The sequence below is a fragment of the Manacus vitellinus genome, unplaced genomic scaffold (genome assembly GCF_001715985.3).
Source record: "Manacus vitellinus isolate BGI_N305 unplaced genomic scaffold, ASM171598v3 scaffold_49_pilon, whole genome shotgun sequence".
Classification (NCBI taxonomy): Eukaryota; Metazoa; Chordata; class Aves; order Passeriformes; family Pipridae; genus Manacus; species Manacus vitellinus.
Genome location: NW_021940603.1, coordinates 4,677,960 through 4,700,526, shown reverse-complemented (window position 1 = coordinate 4,700,526; position 22,567 = coordinate 4,677,960). Strand labels below are relative to the sequence as shown.

At 41.6% G+C, this 22,567-nt stretch overlaps 1 protein-coding gene across 2 annotated transcripts; it reads right to left on the bottom strand.

The window, feature by feature from the left end:
- Positions 1-1,023: 1,023 nt before the first annotated feature.
- MOGAT1 (monoacylglycerol O-acyltransferase 1) lies at positions 1,024-22,202 on the bottom strand. Of its 2 annotated transcripts, none has more exons than XM_008931216.2 (6): positions 22,082-22,202; positions 11,893-12,071; positions 11,277-11,478; positions 8,527-8,701; positions 5,082-5,281; positions 1,024-2,037 (listed from the first exon to the last, which is right to left on the bottom strand). In XM_008931216.2, the coding sequence occupies exons 1-6, from the start codon at positions 22,173-22,175 to the stop codon at positions 1,883-1,885; spliced, it is 1,005 nt and encodes a 334-aa protein (XP_008929464.1). In that variant the 5' UTR covers positions 22,176-22,202; the 3' UTR covers positions 1,024-1,882. The 2 variants fall into 2 exon arrangements, with proteins under 2 accessions (XP_008929464.1, XP_017935482.1); XM_018079993.1 differs by having other exon boundaries at positions 11,379-11,478; positions 22,082-22,192.
- Between the last annotated feature and the right edge of the window lie 365 nt (positions 22,203-22,567).

Here is a 22,567-nt window from a genome sequence, read left to right as displayed (position 1 = left end):
CACCACAGTGATCATCAGGCAGCAAAGGCATGGGAAGGGAGGGCAAACACTTATGGCAGCAAGAAAGCTCAAGTAGAGGTGAATTATGGGCACATTTACAGCAGTCTGTCAGGGAAGAGAGGCTTCTTCAGGCAGTGCAAATTCCAGCCCTGGTTCCCAGAAAGATTCTATTGTCCAAGAGAAAATGAGAGCGGGATTCGCTGGCGCATTGTTGCCTACATCCATACACTAAAAGGAAGAGCTCTCCTAAGGAAACCAACGTGTTGCTGGGGGGGGTTTTGGAACACATACATCTGCTCTGTCTGGCAAATACTTGTTTGGCTTTGGAGCTTTGGTTCATTAGGAGTTCACTCTGTAACAGAGTTGAGATCTTTCCACTCTTTCCTTTAAACACTTTCATCTTGCTAAGATACTTTCTTTACAGAGTTCTACCTTGTTCCCAAAGTCCCAACTGTGTTTCTTCTAAGAAGCCTCCAGCCCAGCAAGTACACAATGTGCCCAGTCCTGCTATTCCTGGAGCATCCCAGTGCTGAACTGAACCATCTGCAGATGCCCCAGGCTGCCTGACAACCCTGTGCACAACTTGCCAGAGCACCTAATCGATGTCATATTCAGGCACCAAAACTGCTTAAAGCAAAACAAACTGTTCATTAATATCAGATCTGCAAAGTCCACATGCAGATAGAAAGTATGTACAAACACAAGAATTTATCTCATAAAAAGTTCAGTAATATAGTACAATTCTCTCCACACGCCGTAATCTCCAAGACCTAGGCATTTTAACTGAAAAACAGTTTGGCTAGGATTTTTTTCCTTTTTTCTGAAATGGATATCCACATTTAGGATACAACTTAAGGTACTTGGTTTATACACAAAACCTCCTCTTAACCTGCTGCACCCTACAGCTGTGCTCACACTGCCTTGGCATTGCAGCTGTGTCACACTGCAGAGCAGCTTTACACATACTTCCCCACATCTGTCAGAGGGGAAGAAAAAGGCATTATCAAGTACATTTTCCTTGGTGAAGATTCAGAACTAGACTGAGCAAACGGGGCTCCCCTTCCTTCTGTGCAAGCACTTGACATAAGATCATTTTTACTTTGCACAAGGCGTAAAGTTCACATGATTCCCTCACTTCTCCTGTCCTGTGCCTGCCATCTCCTCTGAAGCTGGAGCTATCAAACAGATGATTCAAAACACAGATTGTCCCGAAAAGTCACATCATTCAGTGCTTCCCACCACTCAGCACACACACGCACACAAAAGCTCAACACACTGTTCTCCTCCAAACAGAAGGTTTGCTTTGCTTCCTAACTCGGACAAACCACCTTTGCCAATATCCCATTCAGGGCTGAAAGCTCCTATTTATTCTTGAATTCTCATGTAAATGGTTTACAATACCCATCTGCTGAAAACACACACCTTCGTTTCTGTGGAAGAGCAGCAGGGGTTTCTGGGATTCAGAGAACAACCTGATGCCACATTTGATAAATGCTGGAAAGTCTCTTAACTTCTAATCAAAGACTTCTTGGGTTTATAGTTTTCCTGCTCATGATCTCATGCTGGGGCAATTTCCTGTGCTCAAGCTATGGGTAGGTACCATGGTGGTAAGAAGATCTGTGTGAGATGTCTCACTTGCATTTCTGGTATAGATAAACCTAAAAGGACAACTCAAAACAGCACTGGCTTCGAGGCTTATATCCCAAAGATTTCCCCCCCCCCAAGGATAAGATAAAAATCAAAAAATCATCTAATAATCCCTTCTTAAAAGTATTCCTTGCATAAGGATAATTACAGATTGCAAAATATGGATTGTAACAAAGATATCTTTCAGCAGATACTGTTTCTTTCCATGAGATTTGGAATTTCAAATTGTAATTTGCTATTCGAAGATGAGAGATTTATGCTCAGGGATCCCATAATTTCTTTTGTGTTCTTCAAACAATTGCCTTAGTTTCTGTAGATACAATGCATGTAGCTCATCAATCTCTTCAGTGGTGGGGTTCAAGTTCCGTTTCACAGGGATGGGGCTTCCCACTGCAAATCAAACACAACAGCAGCATTAGCTTCATTGATATCCCTTTTAAATTAGAATTACTGTTCCTCTTGTAACAGATGCTACACAGCTCCCAGGGAGATGGCAGAATCACAGCACAATTCTCTTGCCGTGGGGCCTGATCCTGCCTTTCACAAACCTGAGTCCTGGGTCTTGTTTTTCACTTGCTTTTGCTGAAGTTCAGGTAAAATGAATTAAAACCCCCACCATTTCAGTATGGCAGCAAAAGAGCAGGTGAGAAGGGGATTTAGTTCTAACTTGAAGGAGCAGTTTACACTTCAAGATACAATCCCATGGGTTATGTGCTGTCCACAAGTTCAACATAGTATTTAAAAAATGTACTTTCTCACAGTCTTCTGTTCTGATGGGAATACTAAAGCTATTCAGTGTGTGGGACATGCCTAAGACAACAGTGGTGCCCTCAACCACACAGTCACAAAACAGGACTGCAGGAAACACAGTTACCTTCCAGTTTTTTTCAGAATGGGTATCACTGCACCAGAAATGTTGTCAGTGACCTCAGCCTACGGTAGCATGTAAACTCCCAGACCCTCTAAGGTGTCTTTGAACCATCCATTGCCCACAAATGTAATTGCAACCAAAATGTTCTCCAGGCACTGCAAAGCCTGCTACTTGCTCCATCCGAGCGAGAGCAAGAGGGAACATGGAAGTCCGGAGGGCAGTCTCCTCCTCTACAAAAAGCTATTGTTAAAAAGCCTGTGATGTGCTAAGAGAAGCTTCCCATGATCTCAGTCTTCCCTGTGTTGTTCAATCACTGCAGATTTTGACAGCTGTTCTGGCACTGGAGGCACCAAGACCCAAACCTGGATTACAAAGAAAATCTGTAGAAAAGCAGAGAGTTAAAAGCACCCCCAGGAGCTTTTCCAGAGGCACCTGAAAATCCCTTTCAAGAGATGTTGCCACTTCAAATTGAATGGTGTTGACTATAGGGAAGCCTAGCCAGAACCACAGAGAGGCTGAGTCTGCATTTTCCTGCTGCAGCTTCAGCTGCCAACAGCTCTCAGGCCCTGTGTGGTGCTGAAATTCAGACTTTACGTGGATAGGACTGGGAACCCAGCCCCGGATTGAGCAATACCTTAGGGGGTATGAAATCAATATACATACAATACAGGATTTCCAGAAGCAAGACTGGAAACAGCAAACAAACCCCAAGCCCTTCTGCAACAGCCTCTTCTCCCAAGAGTGGAGATTTCTTGTGGAATTAGAAACTACACTCATCTCCCTAATTTAATGTGCAGCTTTAAGAAACCTGCTTAATTTGATATTTGAGAGTTGTTTCTATTTCTGAAAAGCAGTAATAATTTTCAGGAAAAACACAAGTACTGTTCAAGCCCAAAACACTCAGACTGCACAAACCTTGGCTTAGCTGAATGGCTTTAGGATCCATGACTTCTGAACCAGGAGTAAAACGCTGTCAACACAGCTAACTGGTGATCCTTGTGGGTCCCTTCCAACTCAGCATACTCTGCAATCTGTGAACCTGGCTCAGGTAGAGCTCACTGTGACTCTGCAGCTCTAAGGAGCAGAGCCAATGCTTTCCAAGCCATGTTGAGCCATACCAAGAATAACCCACACACCTCCAAGGACACAAGGACATCGTGACAGTTCTCAAACATGAGGAAAGATAAAGGTAAAGGATTTCATCAGATCTTATGGGTTCTGTTGCAAGACTCTGGTCTTGCTGATTTGTAGCACTCCTGTGCTCTTGCCAGGGACCACCTCTGCACTTGCAATAAATATTACAATGATGATTTGACTCAGACTAAGACATTTTAAGCTCCAGAACAGTCTCAATGTCATCAGCCAAAGGAAAAATTGCAGAAAATACATTTTAGGTCGTCCAATACATCTCATTCCAATGCTTTCTTAACTCTCTGGCTTTAAAATAAGTGACATTTTTAGCCTACCTGTGAACAATGCGGGCTTTAAAAATTAAATCTTTTCAAAATATTTAACTGCATGAAGTGATAAAACACAGATCTGCATGAAATTTAACATAAGAGATACATTTTTGTCTTAAACGTTTTTATTTGCTTCATACTAAAATCAAATCATCCCTCCATTAAAGGGAGGGCCACATTAAATGTCCCTTGTGGAACACCAGAAAAGCTTGATTTACTTTTCTTTGGAAAAAGGCTTCATTAGCTCACTCCAGTCAGAATCTGGCAAAACATTATTTGTCAAAAAGTATAAAGACAGAGAAGTATTGCTTTTGCATGATGCCCAGCATCAATTTTTTTTAAAAAAAGTGTGGTTGTCAATAGCACTAGTTAAAGCCATTAAAAATATATTCAGTTCCTCACTCCAGTGAGAATAGATGACCAGTAATGAAAACTTTTGGGGAAAAACACTCTTCCAAACTGCCTGTTTTGGCATGAACACTCACAAGTAAACATGACTGGATCTTCCCATGGGGAAAAAACCAAAAGGGAAGGAAACATCCTAAAGACCTGCAAAGCCCAAGGGCTGTGGCAGAGGTGCTGCAAGGTGCCCTCTCCCTTTCCTCCTCCATCTTTCCCTCTGTCCTGATGAACACCAGGTCAGGACCACACAAGTTCCTTCCAGTAGCCTTGCCCCAGAGCACTGCTGTGGTGGCATCACCCAACTGTTACTTCTCTGCAGAGCTAAGAAATTAAGGCTCTGGGCTTCTAACATAATAACTGCAGCATCCAGAATCCACAGCAACAGCTGGAGAGCCGTGGCATCCCTCTGGTATGGACTGGACAACCCTTGCATTTCTTTGTGGATTGCTAAGGATAGAAGCCTGGGAGTAACTGAGAATGAAGAGTATGATATGGCCTAGGGCAGAAAGGGGAAAGGGAGAAGAAAACCTCCCCTTTTAACTGGGAAGGATAGCAATTAAAAAAAAAAATAGTTTAAATCTCACATACTGGTTTTAGATGCACAATAATCAATTCTTTCTATTATAACAAATTTATAAAGCAGCACACTGATGAATTTCTAAACATTTGCAAAAACATTAGAAAAGGCACAGGGAACTTACCAACAGTATGAATAGGTTGCCTGTAAGGTATTATGCCAAAACTGTATTGAAATACTCCTCTAGCATGAAACAGGGGTAAAGCAAAGCCCATTATCTTTTGCAGCTTCTCCTGTATGTTTCTGAGCCACGAGCCTTTGGGGTTTGCAACTTGTTTGAATAGTTCATTTTCCCCAAAGGAAAACACCGGAACCAGATGAGCTCTGTAAAACAAAGAGGGCACTGAGAACCCCACATCAGCCTGCACTCACACTGCAGTTCACATCAGCAGCATGGAAACAGTTTCACAATACCCAGCACAGAAAGCTTCAGCAGCTTTAGATTTCATCAGCAACAGGCATTCAACTCTTCTGATGTGCAGCTGCTTTTTGATGCCTTGGGTGGTTTGTGTTTAAAAAAAAAAATGATAGGCATACAACTAGCAACTAGTTTTTGGCAGTGTTTGGTTGGTACCTATTGCAACTTGTTATGACTGTTCGTAATCATAAAAGTGAGTAATTGTATATATCATAAGTACGAGTTTATCCACTTCTGTTTCAGCAAGTCCACACTTGCTGCACTACATTTTCTCCATTGGGAAGCAAAGAAGCCTCATTTCTAACCTTATAATGCTCCCAGCTGGGTGGCATCAAAACCAGATCTTGGCTTGCCTTTGTCTTTTGACTGGCATAATGCATGCCCTTGATTTCAGCTTAAAAGCCATGATAAAAAACAGACATCCTCACAGACATGACTGCAATGCCAAAGTTCTCCTCTGCTGTCCAGTTCCCAGTGAAATCCTGCTTCTTCCAGACTTTGAAAACACCAGCCTTAATCCATTATTACCAGAGGTCAAATCCTACCCACAGAAATTACATGAACTCGCTTTGGCTCTTGTACAGCCTAATGAATTCTCATTCAGTTCATGAATTGGCTTGGCAGGAAAGGCACTGACTCCAGGACAAACTACTTGGGTAGATGGAATCGGTGCAGTTGTCTCCAGCAGGTAAACCCACCATCATATTGAAAACCTTGACTGCAGTATGCTTTTTGAATAATGCTTAGTTTCATTAAATATTCTACAGAGTTTAGAGAAAAAAAAGAGCAGGGTAATCCTAAGCAGTCTCTGAAGGATTCATAGATGTTTTATTTGCTTTACTTAAGTCTTAGCTTCTATATTTTAGCTCCATGCAGTCCATGTTATCTTTGAGGAAAACCTTAGTGTAAAATAGCAGCATTGCTATAATATTGTCAGGATGAATTTCTGCATGGCTCTGAATGCCTGAGGAGGATGGAGGATGCACTGAGGACAGAGCTGGTAGGAAAATGCTGTGGACAATCAAAACCCACCAGTACAGAAAAAAATCAACTGCTTCAACAGCTTCTTTAGCCTGAGGACTCACACAGACTATCATTCCCACCTACTATTCTGACTGGTGTCTGCTTGAAGTTTCTTTCTCCAGTGGAGCACATATCAGCATCCACCTGTAAAGGAAATATTATAAAGCCTGGTACTTACTGTGGCCATGTAAAAACTCCACTTTCTACTCCAACACTAAGACAAACAGGAATATCGTGTGGTGCAATAGTACCCTGACACTGTGGGATTTGTTTTAATCTGGTGAAGGCTTTTGCAAGATGCTATGTAGGAGGCTGAGACAGAGAAATAAGTAACTTATGGTTATGAAACTAAAGATAAGTCAGCTGATTCGCCGTTTGTTTCATGTCTTTAAGATTTCTTCACTTCATATCAGATATTTGTACTACCTTGGACCACAATATCTTTTGCAGAAGTGCAGGACTTCTGCTGACATATTCAGACCACTTTTGACAAGTTCCTAGCTGAGGAACACAGCTTCTCTGTGCTGGCAGCACAGAAGCCAGGGGCAGAGAGGACAGCTTTCTGCATTGCCCCTTCCTCTCTTGGTATTTGATGCTGCAGTTCATGAGCACCAGGAATGTGTACAGGAACTGATGGCAGGTGGCTCTTCTCATCCATGTCCCACAAGCCTCCCTTACCCTTTCACTGCCACATTAGTTGGAAGCTTTCTTCACATTTTGTTACTTTTTAGAAACAAAACATTAAAACTCGAAGCAATTAATGGATGCAGAATCTTTGGGCAAGAGCTCTGTTAGAGTCATATTGTCCCACAGCAGCCATTCCTCTGTTTTGTAAGTGTCCTGATCTTCCTGTTATGTGTTAGAGATGCTTTTGAAATCAAGGCCACGACAGGCCCAGGTGTATCTGATTTCTCAATCCAAATCAATTTAGATGAGAGATAATGACCAGCCTTTGTGATTTGACAGACCAGACATTTATCAACATGCCAAAAAAAAAAAAGAGAAAAAAAGGGCACCTAACTATTCTTCTAAATTTTATGGTTAAAACAAGTAAAAGCTACTGAGAGTGTTGAGGATCCCACTGAATTAATCAGCAGCTGAGCAGAAAATGAATAAAGACTCATTTAGGTGCTAAAGTTCTAATTCAAATACACAAGAGGTGTTTCTGGGTGCAAATTAGACTAAAATGTTACTTTCTATTGGCAAACAGGTCCTTTATGAGTCTCCTAGTCATATGTATAAGAAACTCTCTTGGAATTTTGACACAGAACAGTTTCTAGAACAGACCTTAGCATCCTGTGTGAAAACAGAGAGCTCTTCTTGTAGACCACCTTTTTCCAGTTAATAGCTTAAAAAGCTGTTACAGATTTCTCAAGACTAGTATTTCTTTCTCATTGCTTCACATGTTAATATATAATCCTGGGAACTTTTCAGAAAGCTTATCGGGTACAAGTCATTGGTTCCAATATTTCTAATATACAAGCCATCTAGACCAGTCCAGAACAAACACAATAGCTTCTAATATGTAAATCACTCAAAAGATAATACCATCTCTGTTTAGTTACACACTGATGGCTGCTTGATAATAAAAAGTAAGCTAGTTTTTCACTAAAAATTCCCAGGAACTTACTTTTTCAAATAACAATCTTCAAAAGGAAGTCTTTAGAATAACGGTGAAAGCAGATCTTCCTCGACCACAGATTTTCAGAGATTTAGTAAAACAGGGCCTGGCTTTTCAATTTGTTTGTTTGCTTAAATTGATAAGAAAAGTCTATCTTAATGTAACTTTCATTTACAGACCAGACAACAGAATGTTTGTTCTACTCAGCAAAACCAGCCAAGGTTTACTAATATTGTTTCATAATTCTTACACTTTGCTAGTGCAAGAAACAAATGAAACAAAATGTATGCTAATAACACCTACTGTTTACAAATTATGAAAGTCAAAGGGAGTTTTCAACACTCCCAGATAGGATCTAGGTGGACAGGCTCACTCCTGTGCCAGATATCTGCATGTTCTTAGACAAGTAACTTTCAAAGTCTCTAAGTTTATATAATATGAACTATATTTAAGAATCAATCTGCATTCAAAGCATGCTTACTATATCAGCCTAAATGGGAAACCTACCCATGTTTCAGGGCCATTTTAATAAAGCCCTTCCTCTTGAGGATGTTCAGTGTTAGACTTCCAGGATGTGCATTCAGAGACTCCTCTGCTCCTCCGATCACAATGACGGACGCATGGCCACCTCCTTCGTTATTCAGCACATACGAGACACTCTCCTTGGATGCAGAAACCATTCCTTCAGGAGAAAACATTTCAAGAGTGACCACTGGATCTTCATATGCAAGTACAATGGAATTTAAGAAATATTTTTAAATATCATTGTGTTTCAAAATTATAACAACAGAGGACAGAGTTCAACTCTGCAACAAATTTGGTCTTAGGCAAGTCCTTTGATTCACACTCATGAGCTAAATGCTGTTGACTACTGCAAGAGTTTTGAGTTCTCCAGTGTGCTCCTCTGCCACGTTAACTCCCCCTCAGAGAGACTCTGTGCCTGGGAACAGAGGAGTTGAATGGCAGCAGATACTGCTGAGAGGCAGCAGCTAAAGCCATACAGCAGGTGCATATAAACACAGGCACAGAGGGGTTAAAAGAATATGAATAGAGGACTTGTTAACTCAATGGAGCTACAGTGCCAAGCTGATCCCCTTCATTCTTTTCAAAGCTATAAAGCAGCAGCTCCATTTAAGGCGATGGCCCGACAACATTAGAAGCAGCAGAACTTGTACCATTCCCAGTGATTGCAACAGCTCTTTCTCGAGTAACCAGGCCCCAGCACTCACCAACCTATTCAGGCTAAAACAGCAGACTACATGAAGCTTTTGTGGTACTCCCACTGGTACTTCTAATCAGAGGCACGCTGCTGTATGAGCCTTTATCAATGGTTTAGATCTTGCTCTGGACTTGGTGCTTTGAAAAATCCCCTTTCTAACAGATATGCACCCAACCCTTCCAGAGTTCCTTTGCACCCTAATTTTTACTTCAAAGGCTCATAGTAGTACCATTTACCCAGAAGCCGTGTTTAAATACACTGTGCTGAATTAATATAATCCAAATGATAATTTAGAGATCAAGTCTAATTGATGTTGTAGTTGGTTTTACAGAGCTGGTATTAAAATGCACTCTTTTGGATGTCCTGGTACTCGCTTGGGTGTTTTTCTCTCAGGGACATTACAATGTGGATCATAAAAATTTCATAAAAAAGGAAAAATGACTGTCACCTCATTTTGAGAGCTGGCCACCAAGAGGAATAGCTTGCTACTGGAGCAAGTTCAGACCTCAGTAAAAAGTTACTTCCATTTGCCATATAGGTTTTCACAGTTACTTTTACTCTGAAAAATGCAGCTGACCTGAGACTCACAAATAATTCAAGTGATGCTCGTTCACACATCAGCTTGCATCTTCTCTAGAAAGGAAAGCAAGGGCCACTGTCTTTCCCCAGGACAAATGTGTCCCACTGCTGAGGCTGAGAAGTCAGCCTGCATGCAGGCACTGCTCCCTGCTCGCTCAGAGCACAGCTCTGCAATGACAACTCCAGCCTGGTAGGCTTTGGAGACAGGCAGAACAACACTGGGAGATGAAACAATGTGCTAGGAGCATGGCTTCCAGTACACAGAAGATTTTGTGTTCCATGACTTGACTGATAACCTGTATGACACTGAAGGTCCTCTCTGGTTTACCAGCTGCATACCCGTGAAAACCGAGCTCCAATGCTGACTATTCTTGACCATGCTTTTTACTGCAGTTGTTTCTTATCCTGCAGGTAAATATTTGTTCCTCGGGGTCAAGATGCCAAAAACATGTAAAGCTGACTTCCAGCCTAGGAAGTTTAACAGGGTTTAAAAGACAGTATTTAAAACTGTCATATTCTACCACTGCCAATCCTTCACTTTGCAAGCCTCAAAGAATCCCCTCAGAAATAACATTTGCCTGGTAAGGCATTCTCTGCTATGTTGATGTATATGTAGATATGTAATTCTGACATTAATCTGAACAACCCCCTAGATCTGTTTCTACGAATGGAGCAGCTGAACAGCTTATTGAGATCACACCACCTGTGTTACAGTCAGGAATAAAGTTACACCTCTATCTCCCAAACCTAGTCTTGTGTATCAGACCATACTCAAATACTCTAGTTGAGTGAATTTAAGTAAAATAACTCCTGTATTAAACCACTGTGGGGGAATGCTAGTCCTGATTTCATGACTCATTCTACTCTTCCCCCAACTTTATTGCTTATTTTTTATTACTGCAGTACCAGTCATGAATATCACCCCTTTATGACAAGTGCTGCTAGGAACAGAGAAAAAAGGATCCTGTTTTTAGAGTTTACATCTCAATTAAAAGTACACAAATTTGCAATATGGGACCTCAGTCAGAAGCAAGTAATTAAGATCTGACTAGAAAGATATTTGTAATGAGTAAAACTTTAAGCTCCCTCAGGTAAGAGATTAGCCTGAATTTGTTTCACAAGTGCCTGCTCCATGACTAAATAACATTATAAATGATTATGCCCTTCTCTTCTTGCATAAAATGAGTACTCAGTACTGCTGTCTCACAGTTCAAGAGATAACCAGCAATTTTTTTTCAGAAAGGAAAAAAAAGCTCAGTGGTATAATTTAACAAAACTATTACTAAAACCTTCCAAATTGTTTTGTTAAATTTCATCATAAAATACAGGTTAAATTTAGCATCAACACTGATCCTCCTGAAGTGAAATTACTTACCTTTATAAGTAGAGGAATAGACCCTACATTTGAAGCAGAAGCTACAATATGGAGGAACAGCTGAGACATTCTGCTTTTACCTACCAGCACTCATTACGTATTCTCTGAAGAAGGGACAGCCAAACCAGATGGGCATGATATGAAGATATGGAGTAAGCCCAGGAAATAAATTTTTGAAACTTGTACCGGTGCAAAAGTTTCCGAAGGCTCCAGCTACCAGGACCCCATGAGGGTGAAAGCCAAGTAAGTAGTTGTGATTTGGGTTCAGATCTGAAGTTTTTATAAGCTGAAAAATAGAGTCAGTGGAGGACATTATAATACTTACCTCAAAAACAACAAGTACGGAGATTGCACATTGACAGGACACAGAACCGATGACAATTCATCTCTTCTGAGCACTTTAAACTATTGTCCCATTTTACAGATGAACGGAGTTTAAATAGACGTGTCTCAAGATATCATGTCTAGCATTTACTGTGCTGAGGCACTACCTGGTGACCCAACAGTCCAAGCAGAAAACCGGGCCCTGTCCCTTTTTGTCACTATATCTCAGATTTCCCATGTTCTAAAAAGAAGTTAAGTTCACCCTGGAGTATTATATTTTTACCAAAGATGAGTCTTAGACAGTTGTCCATGCTCATGGCTATTCAAGCTGCCTCTGTTCCAATGTTTACAGTTCTGTGAGAAACCTCTTACTCACATGAATGGGAAAGTATTCCCTAAAGTACTTCCAAACAGTCCAGCTTCTGACCCATTGGGACCGTCTGCCTCCAGCACATGGTGTTTCCCAGTCGAGGTAGAGCCACAGCAGATACAGAACAGCAAGGAACCAGAAGTTGCCCAGGATCAGGATCACAAAGAATCCACAGCAAAACTGTCCTGCAAGATACGAAAAGGGAAACCACAGCAAGCATTAATCACACTTGTCTCCTTTTAAGACCCTGAATGTCCAGCCCTGATATTTTTATTATGGATGTTACTCACAAGGCACACAAACTGAACTCAACTTACTCCACATTGCATTGTTACCCTGATGGTGAAACATCTCATGGGTATATCACCTCAGTCTATTATTTCTCCTTCTACTGCACAACAGGATATTTGGTAACTAATGTTTGGTAGAGAGCATCTGGTTTACCTAAGGCAGAATAAAAGGACATAGCAGGAGCTAACAAGGATGTGAAGCTCCAGGGAGTGAGAAGAAAGGAGAGCTGTGGAAGGAAAGAACAGAAAGGGGACCACAGCATCATCTCTTTTCTAATGAGAGCAGTGTTGGGCAATCATTTTTCCATTGTTTCTTAGTTTCTCTACCTATAACATGGGACTGGTAGTTCTAATCCCAGTCAAAAGTGCTGTCAGTGGTCAAGGAGACACAATAGACAAGATCAAATGTCCTAGTTAGAACAGCTGGGACCAGTTCATCACTGTATGGGTGTAACCCAAAACTGTGTATTCTATAGCCTTCCATGCCATTTCCCAGAAACTGGTATCAATAGACTACTTACACCTTCTGCCCAGAGCAGCCTGACTCCTCAGGCTATAAACTAGGTGTTAAGAGGCCTGTGAGATAGGAGGGTGCCTCCCATGTCCTCACACTCTTTTGTGGAACTCCCCTCCCTGAGGGAAGTACTGAGCATTCCTGCCTGAACTGGAGAATATATAATCTTGGAGTCTTGGAACTTTGGAAAACACTCGTGGGATCCAGAGGAAGACTGCAGACCACCACTCTCGACCGGACTGCAATCACCACTCTTGACCAGACTGCAACAGCACTCTCACCAACAGGTTTTCCCCTCTCCTTTTACTTTGGACTCAGGGGGCCCAAAGAACACCACTCTGTTCATGCCCCAGGGTGCTGGGTTATACATTTGGGTTTTGTGGGTTAAAACCAACTGTTTGTCTGTATAACCGTACTTATTGTATTATTTTATTAAATTGTTATTCTGATTTATAATCTCTCTTTTGAGTTGAGTTCATTTCCCCTGCTGGTTTACCTTTAAACCAGCACATCAAAACATCAAGAGGTTCCACTTCAGCCACTAAACATGTCACTCTAAGTGGAAGTTCACTACTGCTATGGAAACACAACAGCAGTTTTAAGTCCTGATACATCCATAAGTACATCCTGCTACAAAAAACAGAAGTACTTCAGGCAATAATTTGGCTAACACTAAGTAAATATCACCAGAACTGAAAACTTTGAAATAAGCAGATGGACCAACAGTAAAACCCACTCATCCTAGTTTAGATCACCTTCATTCAAGAGATATTACTTGGGCATTGAAAACTCACAGCAGATTTCCCAGACTAAGCAGGTTTCAAACTGCTGAAATTCAGAGCTTAACTTGGCCTGACGACACCCTTTCGTTTCCTTCAACTTACTTTTTCTGAACTTCAGCCAACTTGTTCTTCTGCCTAGTTTGACTGTGCCTTCGGAACAGAAATTAATATCTTGTCATGGGGTCACTGAGAACTACCACAGAATCCAGAAGCAGACAGAGAAAGCAAAGTTGCTGGTTAGATTGAGTAGAAAAGAAAGGGATGAACATTCACATTTATGGCAGGGATATGAGCAGAAAAATAAGGAATTTCACTTGCTCTGAGGAAGCAATAGGGAAACAACCATAAACAAAACCAAGAGCTGGATCAGATCTACCATTTTGAAGGATAGTCCATTCCTCAGTACAGAAGCTCACCGCTCCCTGCTCAAACAGGCAACCCCAGTTTTGCACAGAAAAGCACTTCAGTGAGAGCTCTTGAAAAATACAACTGCTAATTGAGACCCAGAGACCTCCAAAGTCAATGTGGAAAACTCACAAGAGTTGCAACAAGTTCTAAGGAACGTCACTAATGCAGGACAAGTAACACAGGTGAAAGATGACACTCAATTCCACTGCTCCGGATGAAGAAATCATTGGGAATCCCACAACAACATCACTTCAAAATAGGGCACAGAAGTCTTTTGAGGAAAAGTCACTACCTGTTCTTTGAAGAAGAGATTCTGAAACTACAGGAATTTCTAGGAATGCTAATCTGGACAGGATGCTAAATTTCACAGTTTAAGTTTGAATGAGAAGTTTTTTAAATCACCATAAATCTATTAGTTTCAAGTTGTTAATGCAAAAATTGTCAAGGATTTATATTTGCTAGCCTTCCTTGCAGAAGCACCTTTGGCTCCATGCAGAATCACATAGGTTTTTGGTATCAGTTTCCAAGCCAAATAGCTGAAAGGTGTTTTTTAATCAAAGCATCCTTGCTGTGAGACCTAATTAAATCAGCAGTGAGAAGGCCCCGATAGCAACACTTAATCCTATGCAGACAAACATACACGAGATCAACAAGCTCAATGCTTTGCTTTAGGTAGAACACATTCCTGAGTGCATGCAAGGTATGGGGAGATAAGTGTGCTGTTAGCACTTCCTAAGGAGAGCTCAGCATCTTGTAGGACAAAGTCGATTACTGCATTCCCTGTGAGACACGTGGCAAATTCCTTTTACCATACCTCCTCATTATTTCAATGCATTAGCAGCCTGCAAGGTGAGTTAAACAGTGATGACTCAAAACCAATGAGCCTATAAACACAAACCGGGTGTTTTCTCCTTCAGACAAGACAGTGAGTAAACAAATGACAATCATTTTACCCAAATTCATAAACAAATTCCAAGCAAAAGGTGTATAACTTGGAATTCATCGTTCTACTCTACATCCGGGGATGTAATCCAATGTATGCTGTAAGAATAATTTTTTGGTAGAACTTGAATTAAAGCTTTGAAAAATATCTCTATGGTGTATTGGAATAGTGGAGGGAAAAGGAAATATAGATTAAAAGAAAAATCACTGCCATGGGACTCTGAACATAGGGTTTTCCAGCCAATGTTGGCGAGTCCCTTTTCCTCCATTTCCCCATTTACAACTTGTGGATATTCATCTGTTGCAACCAACGGATGTAGTGTTAGCAGCACTGGAAGCCATCCTGCCCAATGATATTTGAACCCCTGATGCTTTAATCATTGAACAGGCTCTGAGTTTGCAGCTGTGGGCACCAAATTCATAAAATAGTTAAAATACCACAGAGGTAGGAAGTAGGAAAACAGCATATTGGGGGACAAAATACAGGTGATGCCTGCAATTGGAAGATCGAAATGCATTTGTAGTTATTAAGGAGTCAAAAATGTTTGAGTAATATCTAATGTGATGGCCACCAAATGCCCACTAGAAGAAAAGCCTCTCATTACTCTCAGAGCAGTCACAAACCATGCCCAGACAGTGCAAGTGTGTCCTAGGTGCCAAGGGTGCTTGTCCCAATCCAAACAGCACTACAGGCTCTCAGTAGTGCCCCAAAAACCTATGCAAAGCAGCTCACTCCAAAACCTCCACACAGCCTGACAGCTCTGAACTACCAGCCAGTTCCTGCTGTTTCCCACATGCCATTAGTAAACACATTATGTTGCTATGCCTTAAATGAGATGAAGACTTTCAGAGTTCAGCACCAAGGACATGATAAACAAAACATCTTTTTTCTGCTAGCATTCTACTGAATACACAGGCAGAGATGTGATTTTTAATACTGTACTTCTCTGGGCTTTATGAGTACATGTGCATACCAATACACAAAGCAAGGTGAAAAGCTCATTTTTTACACCTCTGGACACAGAGGGGGGAAAAAAAAACAAACAACAAAACAAAAGATGGCATATCCTTCAATAACCATGTTGATGTATCTACAATGGAACACCTTTAGTTTTCAGATCTCAGACTCTGAGCTGGGTTAGGAACAAAACATTGGAGGGAACACATAAAGAGAATTCCACAGTGATGCTTTCATCCCTAATGCTCTTCTCTATTATCCCTCAAGATACCATTGATAAGTTGATTTTGGCATTAAAAAAATTACTTTCCCTGCTTAGTGGATTCTTTCACGCTGGAAAAGAAAAAAAAAATCAGCTTTAATTTCTGGAAATACTTTCTGTATTATTTATAAATCATAAAGAAAGTGATTGAAATTTAAATGAATTAACGAATACCACAAACAGACTCCTACAGTCCCATCAAAGTAAGACCTGAGACAATAGGTAACACCTGAAAGGAGGCAACCTGCTAGGGCAACAGTGTCATGCCTCTGCAGCTTTTACATAGAAAGTCTCTTTTTAAAAAAAATAGAGTCATAATGTTAGTACTATCCTGTTTAAAGCCTACTAGTCTGTGCAATTCTGTCAATTTACAAATTTCCACCAGGAGTACAGGAACCTGCTGTCACTTTTTAATTATGGCAAAGAAAAAGCTGGGAATTTATTTAAACTAACTGCACTGGGAAGTTGTTGAAGCCCACAGGTATTTGGTATTCTCCTCCAGGACTGAGGTGGTCAGGTGGCCAGCATTCGTTGAATACGTGGTGTCAGTCTCCTGTAGTGGAGGGCCTTTGTCAGGTTATTGGTTACAAATGGGAGCCCCAGTCAGAAGGATATTTGAGCATTCCTACCAAGGGAGCTGTATCTCAACAGTGGTGTGATAATGAATACAAACCACCCTAAGATGCAAGGTTTGAAGGTTTGTTTATTTGGTTGCAGTTCCCAAGACCTTGCACTGGCAAATACTGATAAACTACAGATACAGAGCATTAAACACTACTGACTTGCAGATAGTGTGGTCTGGATACCATAGATCCCTCAGTTACTAATTACCAAATCCCAAAACAGCTTGCCAGATTTAGTCTACATATTTCCTGTTTCTTTTATTTCTCCTTAGGCATCCACTGTCAGTTATGTTCACACACAGGTTGCCAGGCCAGCATCTCTGGCCTGACACAGCACAGTCATTTTCTCTTCTTATTCTTGAGAGATACAAACAAATATACACAGATATATGGTGAAATTCCCTCCCTAAGACAAAGGTAACAGAGGCAGCATTCCTAGAAATACTAGTCAGTCAGGCATCAGTAAGTACCCTGTTATTCTCTGTGATCACACTTCAGTCACTTGCCACGGGCCAGCAATAAATTTTATGGATAGATGAGTTCTGACTGACAAAACCATGTAGCAATACCAGCCTGCTTGCTAAGATAACTCAGCTAAGCTCCATGAGCCTTTCTTAATTATTAAAAGAGTTTTTTTAAAAAAGGTTTTTGGAAGAACAAGACCATATTAGTTTGCCAGCTATCGCTGATGAATTAAATCAACAACAGATAACAAGAAACCATGGCATGTTTTGGGAAAAAGTTATTATTTGCTTTAGCACATTACCTGCTTTCTCAACACAGAAATCACGTATTAATCCAGCAGCAATATCTCACCCTGTGGCAAATTTTTCATCATTTCTACTCTTTTGGGGAAGCCAGATCCACAACCCCAAACTATCTCCAGCAAGTTCAATTAACAGACTATTTCATCCTACATGCACAGAAGTTTAATCACTAGAAAACAGGATGTACTTTAATATATAACAACGTCTTCAACATATTATTTTGTGGCTTCATGCAGATTAAAGTATACCTTATATTACATACTCATTTTGTATGTATTTTGCTAGTAAACACAGGGGTGCCTGCACAACAGTCACTTCCTAAATCCCCAGCAAGAAGAAGACCAGCTGGACCTCAAAAGTGAGCCTTAGAGGATGCATCCCCTACCACCATCTTGTCTCAGAGCAAAACACTGGTACCTCTGTCATAGGGTTAAACTCTCATTTTCCTCCCTCATCATCATCCAAGACACCACCACTCCACCCAAGTTACCTAGTTATGCATTTGATTTTGTACGTGCTCAAACTCCACTGTCCCTTTTCACATCACTTGCACAGAAGCTAGCAGGAGAGAAGCTCACCAACCCATCTTCTAGCTTTATTTTCTCCAAAATGCTGTCATCTGATTTGTGCACATAAGAAAGGAAGGAAAACAAAAGGCTAAAGCACCTGCCAAGCAGCACTTCAGTCAAATCTGATTAGTTTGTCGGTTTTTGTTTGGTTGGGTTTTTTGTTTTGGTTTTTTTTTTTGTTTTAGTTTGTTGTTTTGGTTTTTTGCTTAAATGGTTTTGCCTTTAAATGAACCCTTTGATCTACCTCCTGGCTAGATACTGCTCATGTCCTGATACAAACTGAACCTCACTGACAGATGTGCAGTACTGAGGCACACAGCTCACACACAAAGGATAAATCACTGCCCAGTTACTGTGCAAGAAACAGAAAACCTGTTCCTAACAGGAGGATATTGGACAAAGTGGTAAACACATACAATTAATTCAAAGTTCTTGAGAAAAATATTTCCAAGCTTAAAAACAAAGCTTTTGTATTAAACACTGGGGACATCCATTGCATTCATTGACAGCGACAATTCCTTCTGTGTGTGTGTGTACCATGAAACCTATGGCACAAAAACGTGAGTGATGTGACCTCTTTGTTTTGTTGGTCCAGCAGCACTTACAGGCTCGGAGATTTAATTTCTCCAGGTGCCTTTCTGATTGGGGTTGGGCTGCACAATGGCACAGAGTGATCAAGAGCAGACAGCTCCACAGTGAGACATGATGTGGGTGCTGCATGAGCTTGGAATGGGGCCAGACCAGCCCCAGGACTGTCAGTCCCTGGCCAAGATGATGAATCTCTAATAACAGTAATTACATCCATAAAACTACCTATCAAAATGGTCTGTTTCGGCTTTTTTCCAAGGTAGGTGCTATGAAATTGCAAAACTTTATGTATTTGCTGTTTCAGCAGTATAACACTAATCGCTTGACATTATGATTCAGCCTGAAGATCTTTTGGATACCTGCCTAATAGTGCAAGTAACAGTATCATTTCAGCATTTCCTCATTTTTAGTTTTCATAGGTTTAGTTTTCTGGACTCCAGACTAACCATAACACTTTTCTTTCAAAAGAGGGAAGCCCATTTAAAACACCTTTTCATGGAACTTATAACTAAACTTTTTTGGCCTGCTGCATTTAGAGAACATAAGATAGGAAACCATATGGCAGTTTCAGCCAGCATAGGGTGGGAATCTGTGAATGGACATTTCTCTCATCTAATCCAGTATTTCAGAACTTATTTTGGCTTCTGGTGTCATGCCCTTGGATAACGAACAGACAAATCACTGTTACAATGAAAACTTGTCTTTTCCCTTTGAGGGTGAACTCTGGCAGCTTGCAGCACAGAACAAGGAAGCACAGGAACTTACAGCCAGAATTTTAAAGAGGTTCCTTTTGTGTGTAATGAAATTCTGTGCACATCTGTACAGCTTTTCTGAGGCAGGGGCATGTTTACTCTGCCTACGCTTCTGCACAGCAGAAGTAATGTATCTGTAGTGCAGACCCAGCCTAAGTTGGTATGCTGCATGAAGAAGCACAACTTTGCTTGTACCATTCTGCTGCAGCTATTTTTTCAGTATTTTTTGACTGATTCGCTCTTTCTACAGTGGGGATAAGATTCAGTCTTCACCAACTATTGCATGTCTGTATTTCAGATCAACTTGTGCATAGCCTTTAGTCACACAAGCAAGAGGGCATTTTTAGTCATCAATTCCACAGTCTCAGAAAACCATGCAGCATTACGAGAAAGCAAGCCTGGAGAGAAAGGGATTTTTACATTTCTCAGCCAGGGAGATAAAACCAATGCTTGATTTTCTGAGTCTTCTATCCAAGCCACATTACAAATTCCAATTTGAAATAATAGGCTCACATACCCCTTACAGCTTATTCAGTGTGCCAAATCACATTTTCACATGTCACTCCCCAGATTTAAAGGACATCATTAACCGATTAAGCTTTTGTCATTCAGGGCACTAATTTTCAGAGTTATCTTTATCTGTTAGTCCTACTGTTCATTTTACTAAGTTAAGGCACCTTACCACATACCTAGATGGACAACTTTGGGAGCTAGGCCAGTCCCCTGGTTATTCACTGCTCTAAACATAATACCTCTATCTATAATATGAATCATTAGTTATCATTGGGTGTTACCTGTTCATGTTTTCACATGTAGATATTTAACACAAGACAGACTGAATCTACATAAGATCTTGCTTGCCATAAACTAGTTGCAGCCACATACAACCCCCCAAACAACACCTAAATCTCAAATGTCTCCTGCAATCAGCTCACACGGTATTTCAGTTGTACTGGGACACCCCCTCCATGATTTGAAAGTGTCACTTCTGAGTTCAAGAGCTTACAAACAGATAATGCTACCCTATTTTATCTGCACAGCAGGGAAAAAAAAAAGGACAGAAAATCCAGACATAGAAACAATTCAGAACTTCAGAAACCAGCCCTTTTTTCACTGCTTTAAGTCATTTAGGATTCAGCCACCTGAATTTTCCTGCAGCTAAATGAAACGTTTTGGCCAGATCACTATGACTGAAAGCTTACATCTATGAAATTAAAAGCTCACCTTGGATAGCCCTAAAGATAAGCATCCCCATGAAGCACAAGCAGATAACCATTATTAAAATCAATTTGTTCACCAAACATTCTTGCAAACTGCTTTTTCGTGGTCACATGTACTCCCTATACCAAACATAACCAGCCATAAGACCACTTCCTTATTGATTTTCCTTGACATTTATTCCCAAACACCACCAGCTGCAGATGACAGCTGCCTACTTCTGCTGAACTACAGCAAGAGTGGATTTTCTGCATCCCAATCACTTCTAGTAAGCTCAGAAGGATGTGTTTTTCTGCAGCAGCATTGCTACTTTAGGATAAAAAATTGCTTTCTTCCACTGCTACTGAACTTCCACTGCATTATGAGACTGGAAAAATGGCAGCTGCCAAGATCTAATTCAATAACAGAAAATTAGAAGTACAGACTATTTACCATGTAGACACAAACACAAACCGTTCATACTCCAACTACATATAATTTAGAGGTAAGAAAACAGCCAGATGGTAGGGATAAATCTATGAAGATGCTTCATACCCTCCATGCTTCTCCCACATACGCATATCTTTCATGTGTGGGCTAACAGCCTAAAAAAAGAAATCATCTGAAAGACATGAGACCATCTGAAGGATAATATATTTGTAAGACACACAAGGAAGATATGCACACAATTCCTTTTCTCCTTGTAAGTCCTCAAGCACAGACGGTAGCAAAGCATTCCAACATTTCCAGTAAGGCACAGGTAATCAGTTGCTCTGTACCTCAGAACAGATTATTTGATAACCACTTCCCAATTTACACAATCCATGGCTTTAGTCTGAGAGAGCTAAGGCTTATCTTTCCTTATCAAGTGACCCATTCCACTGAGTTCAAGATAACTACCCATGTGAATAAGATTTGCTGCTGTGAATAGGTGTTCAGTGATAGGTGTCTATTAAGACATTATGAACATTAATTATAGAGGAACAATCAGTGCAAAAAGTTTATCAAGTAGAATTGTTACAAACACTTCCTTAAAGCAAGTGAGGACATTTACAGAAATGGTTTGAGCCAGTTCCTTGATGATCCCTATTAATTTTCATCACCTAGTTAAATGAGAATTTTATTGAACTGCAGTATATAAAGTTATTTAACACAATTACTAATGAAAACAGCATTAGTCATGTACAAGCCTTTATGCTCATGTTCAGTAAAAAGTTGCTGTCAGAAACCTAGACAGCACCTCAACGTGAAGACACAGTCACTAGCTTTTTAGGATCATATTTATAAAAGAACCCATAGAAAGAAATAGACCCAAAAAAGAGGGAAAGCCATCCATCCAAAGCTTTAAGAGAAGAAAGAAGTGCGATGCTCTTCCCCGCCCAGGGATCGCCGGGGAGCTGCTCGCCTCCGGCCGCAGCCTCTGCACCCACGTGGAGACACGGGTGGCACAGAGCGACGCGCACAGGTAACGCTGGCCACGGAAAAAGCCGATTCTTAGCCCTTTTCCCTCTGGGGCAAGGGTAGGAAGGAGGAAGGCTGTTACCCAGCAGGAGGAAGGAGAAGATCCACTGGAGCACGGCGACTGTCTGGATCCTCCTCTTTAGGGGGATGTTGATGGGGGCAAACTCGACCTTCATGCTGACGGGCGGAGAGCAGCGCGGGGAGGCGCGGACCTGCCGGCTCCGGTTCCAGCGCGGCTCAGGCGCAGCGCCCCAGCCTCCAGGCGCAGCCCCCAGCTCCAGGCGCCAAGCCCAGCCGCCCGCCGCACCTGCCCACTCCGCCCGCTCTGCCGCGGCCCCGGCCGAGGACGCGCCCCTCCCCGCCGCCGGCGCTGCCCCACGGAGAGGCGGCACCGCCCGCCCGGCCGTCGGAAACCCGATCCATGGAGCGAGAGTGGGACGGAGCCCGGGGCCCGGGGCTGCGGGGCTGGGTTCTGCTACGCCCCCTCCTCAGGGACGGGCTCTCACGGCCCGGGAACACCGCGGCTGCTCCCGGTCCTGAACGGCAGCGGGGCGGGGCACCCGCGGCC

What these genes read in the sequence shown, in the direction of transcription:
- MOGAT1 (XM_008931216.2), bottom strand. Translation starts at nt 22,175, where the DNA reads ATGAAGGTCGAGTTTGCCCCCATCAACATCCCCCTAAAGAGGAGGATC. An exon ending in CTTCTCCTTCCTCCTGCTGG is followed by an intron (nt 12,072 to 22,081) that starts GTAACAGCCTTC and finishes CGTATCTTGCAG; the next exon opens with GACAGTTTTGCTGTGGATTC. An exon ending in AGAATACGTAATGAGTGCTG is followed by an intron (nt 8,702 to 11,276) that starts GTAGGTAAAAGC and finishes TTTCTCCTGAAG; the next exon opens with GAATGGTTTCTGCATCCAAG.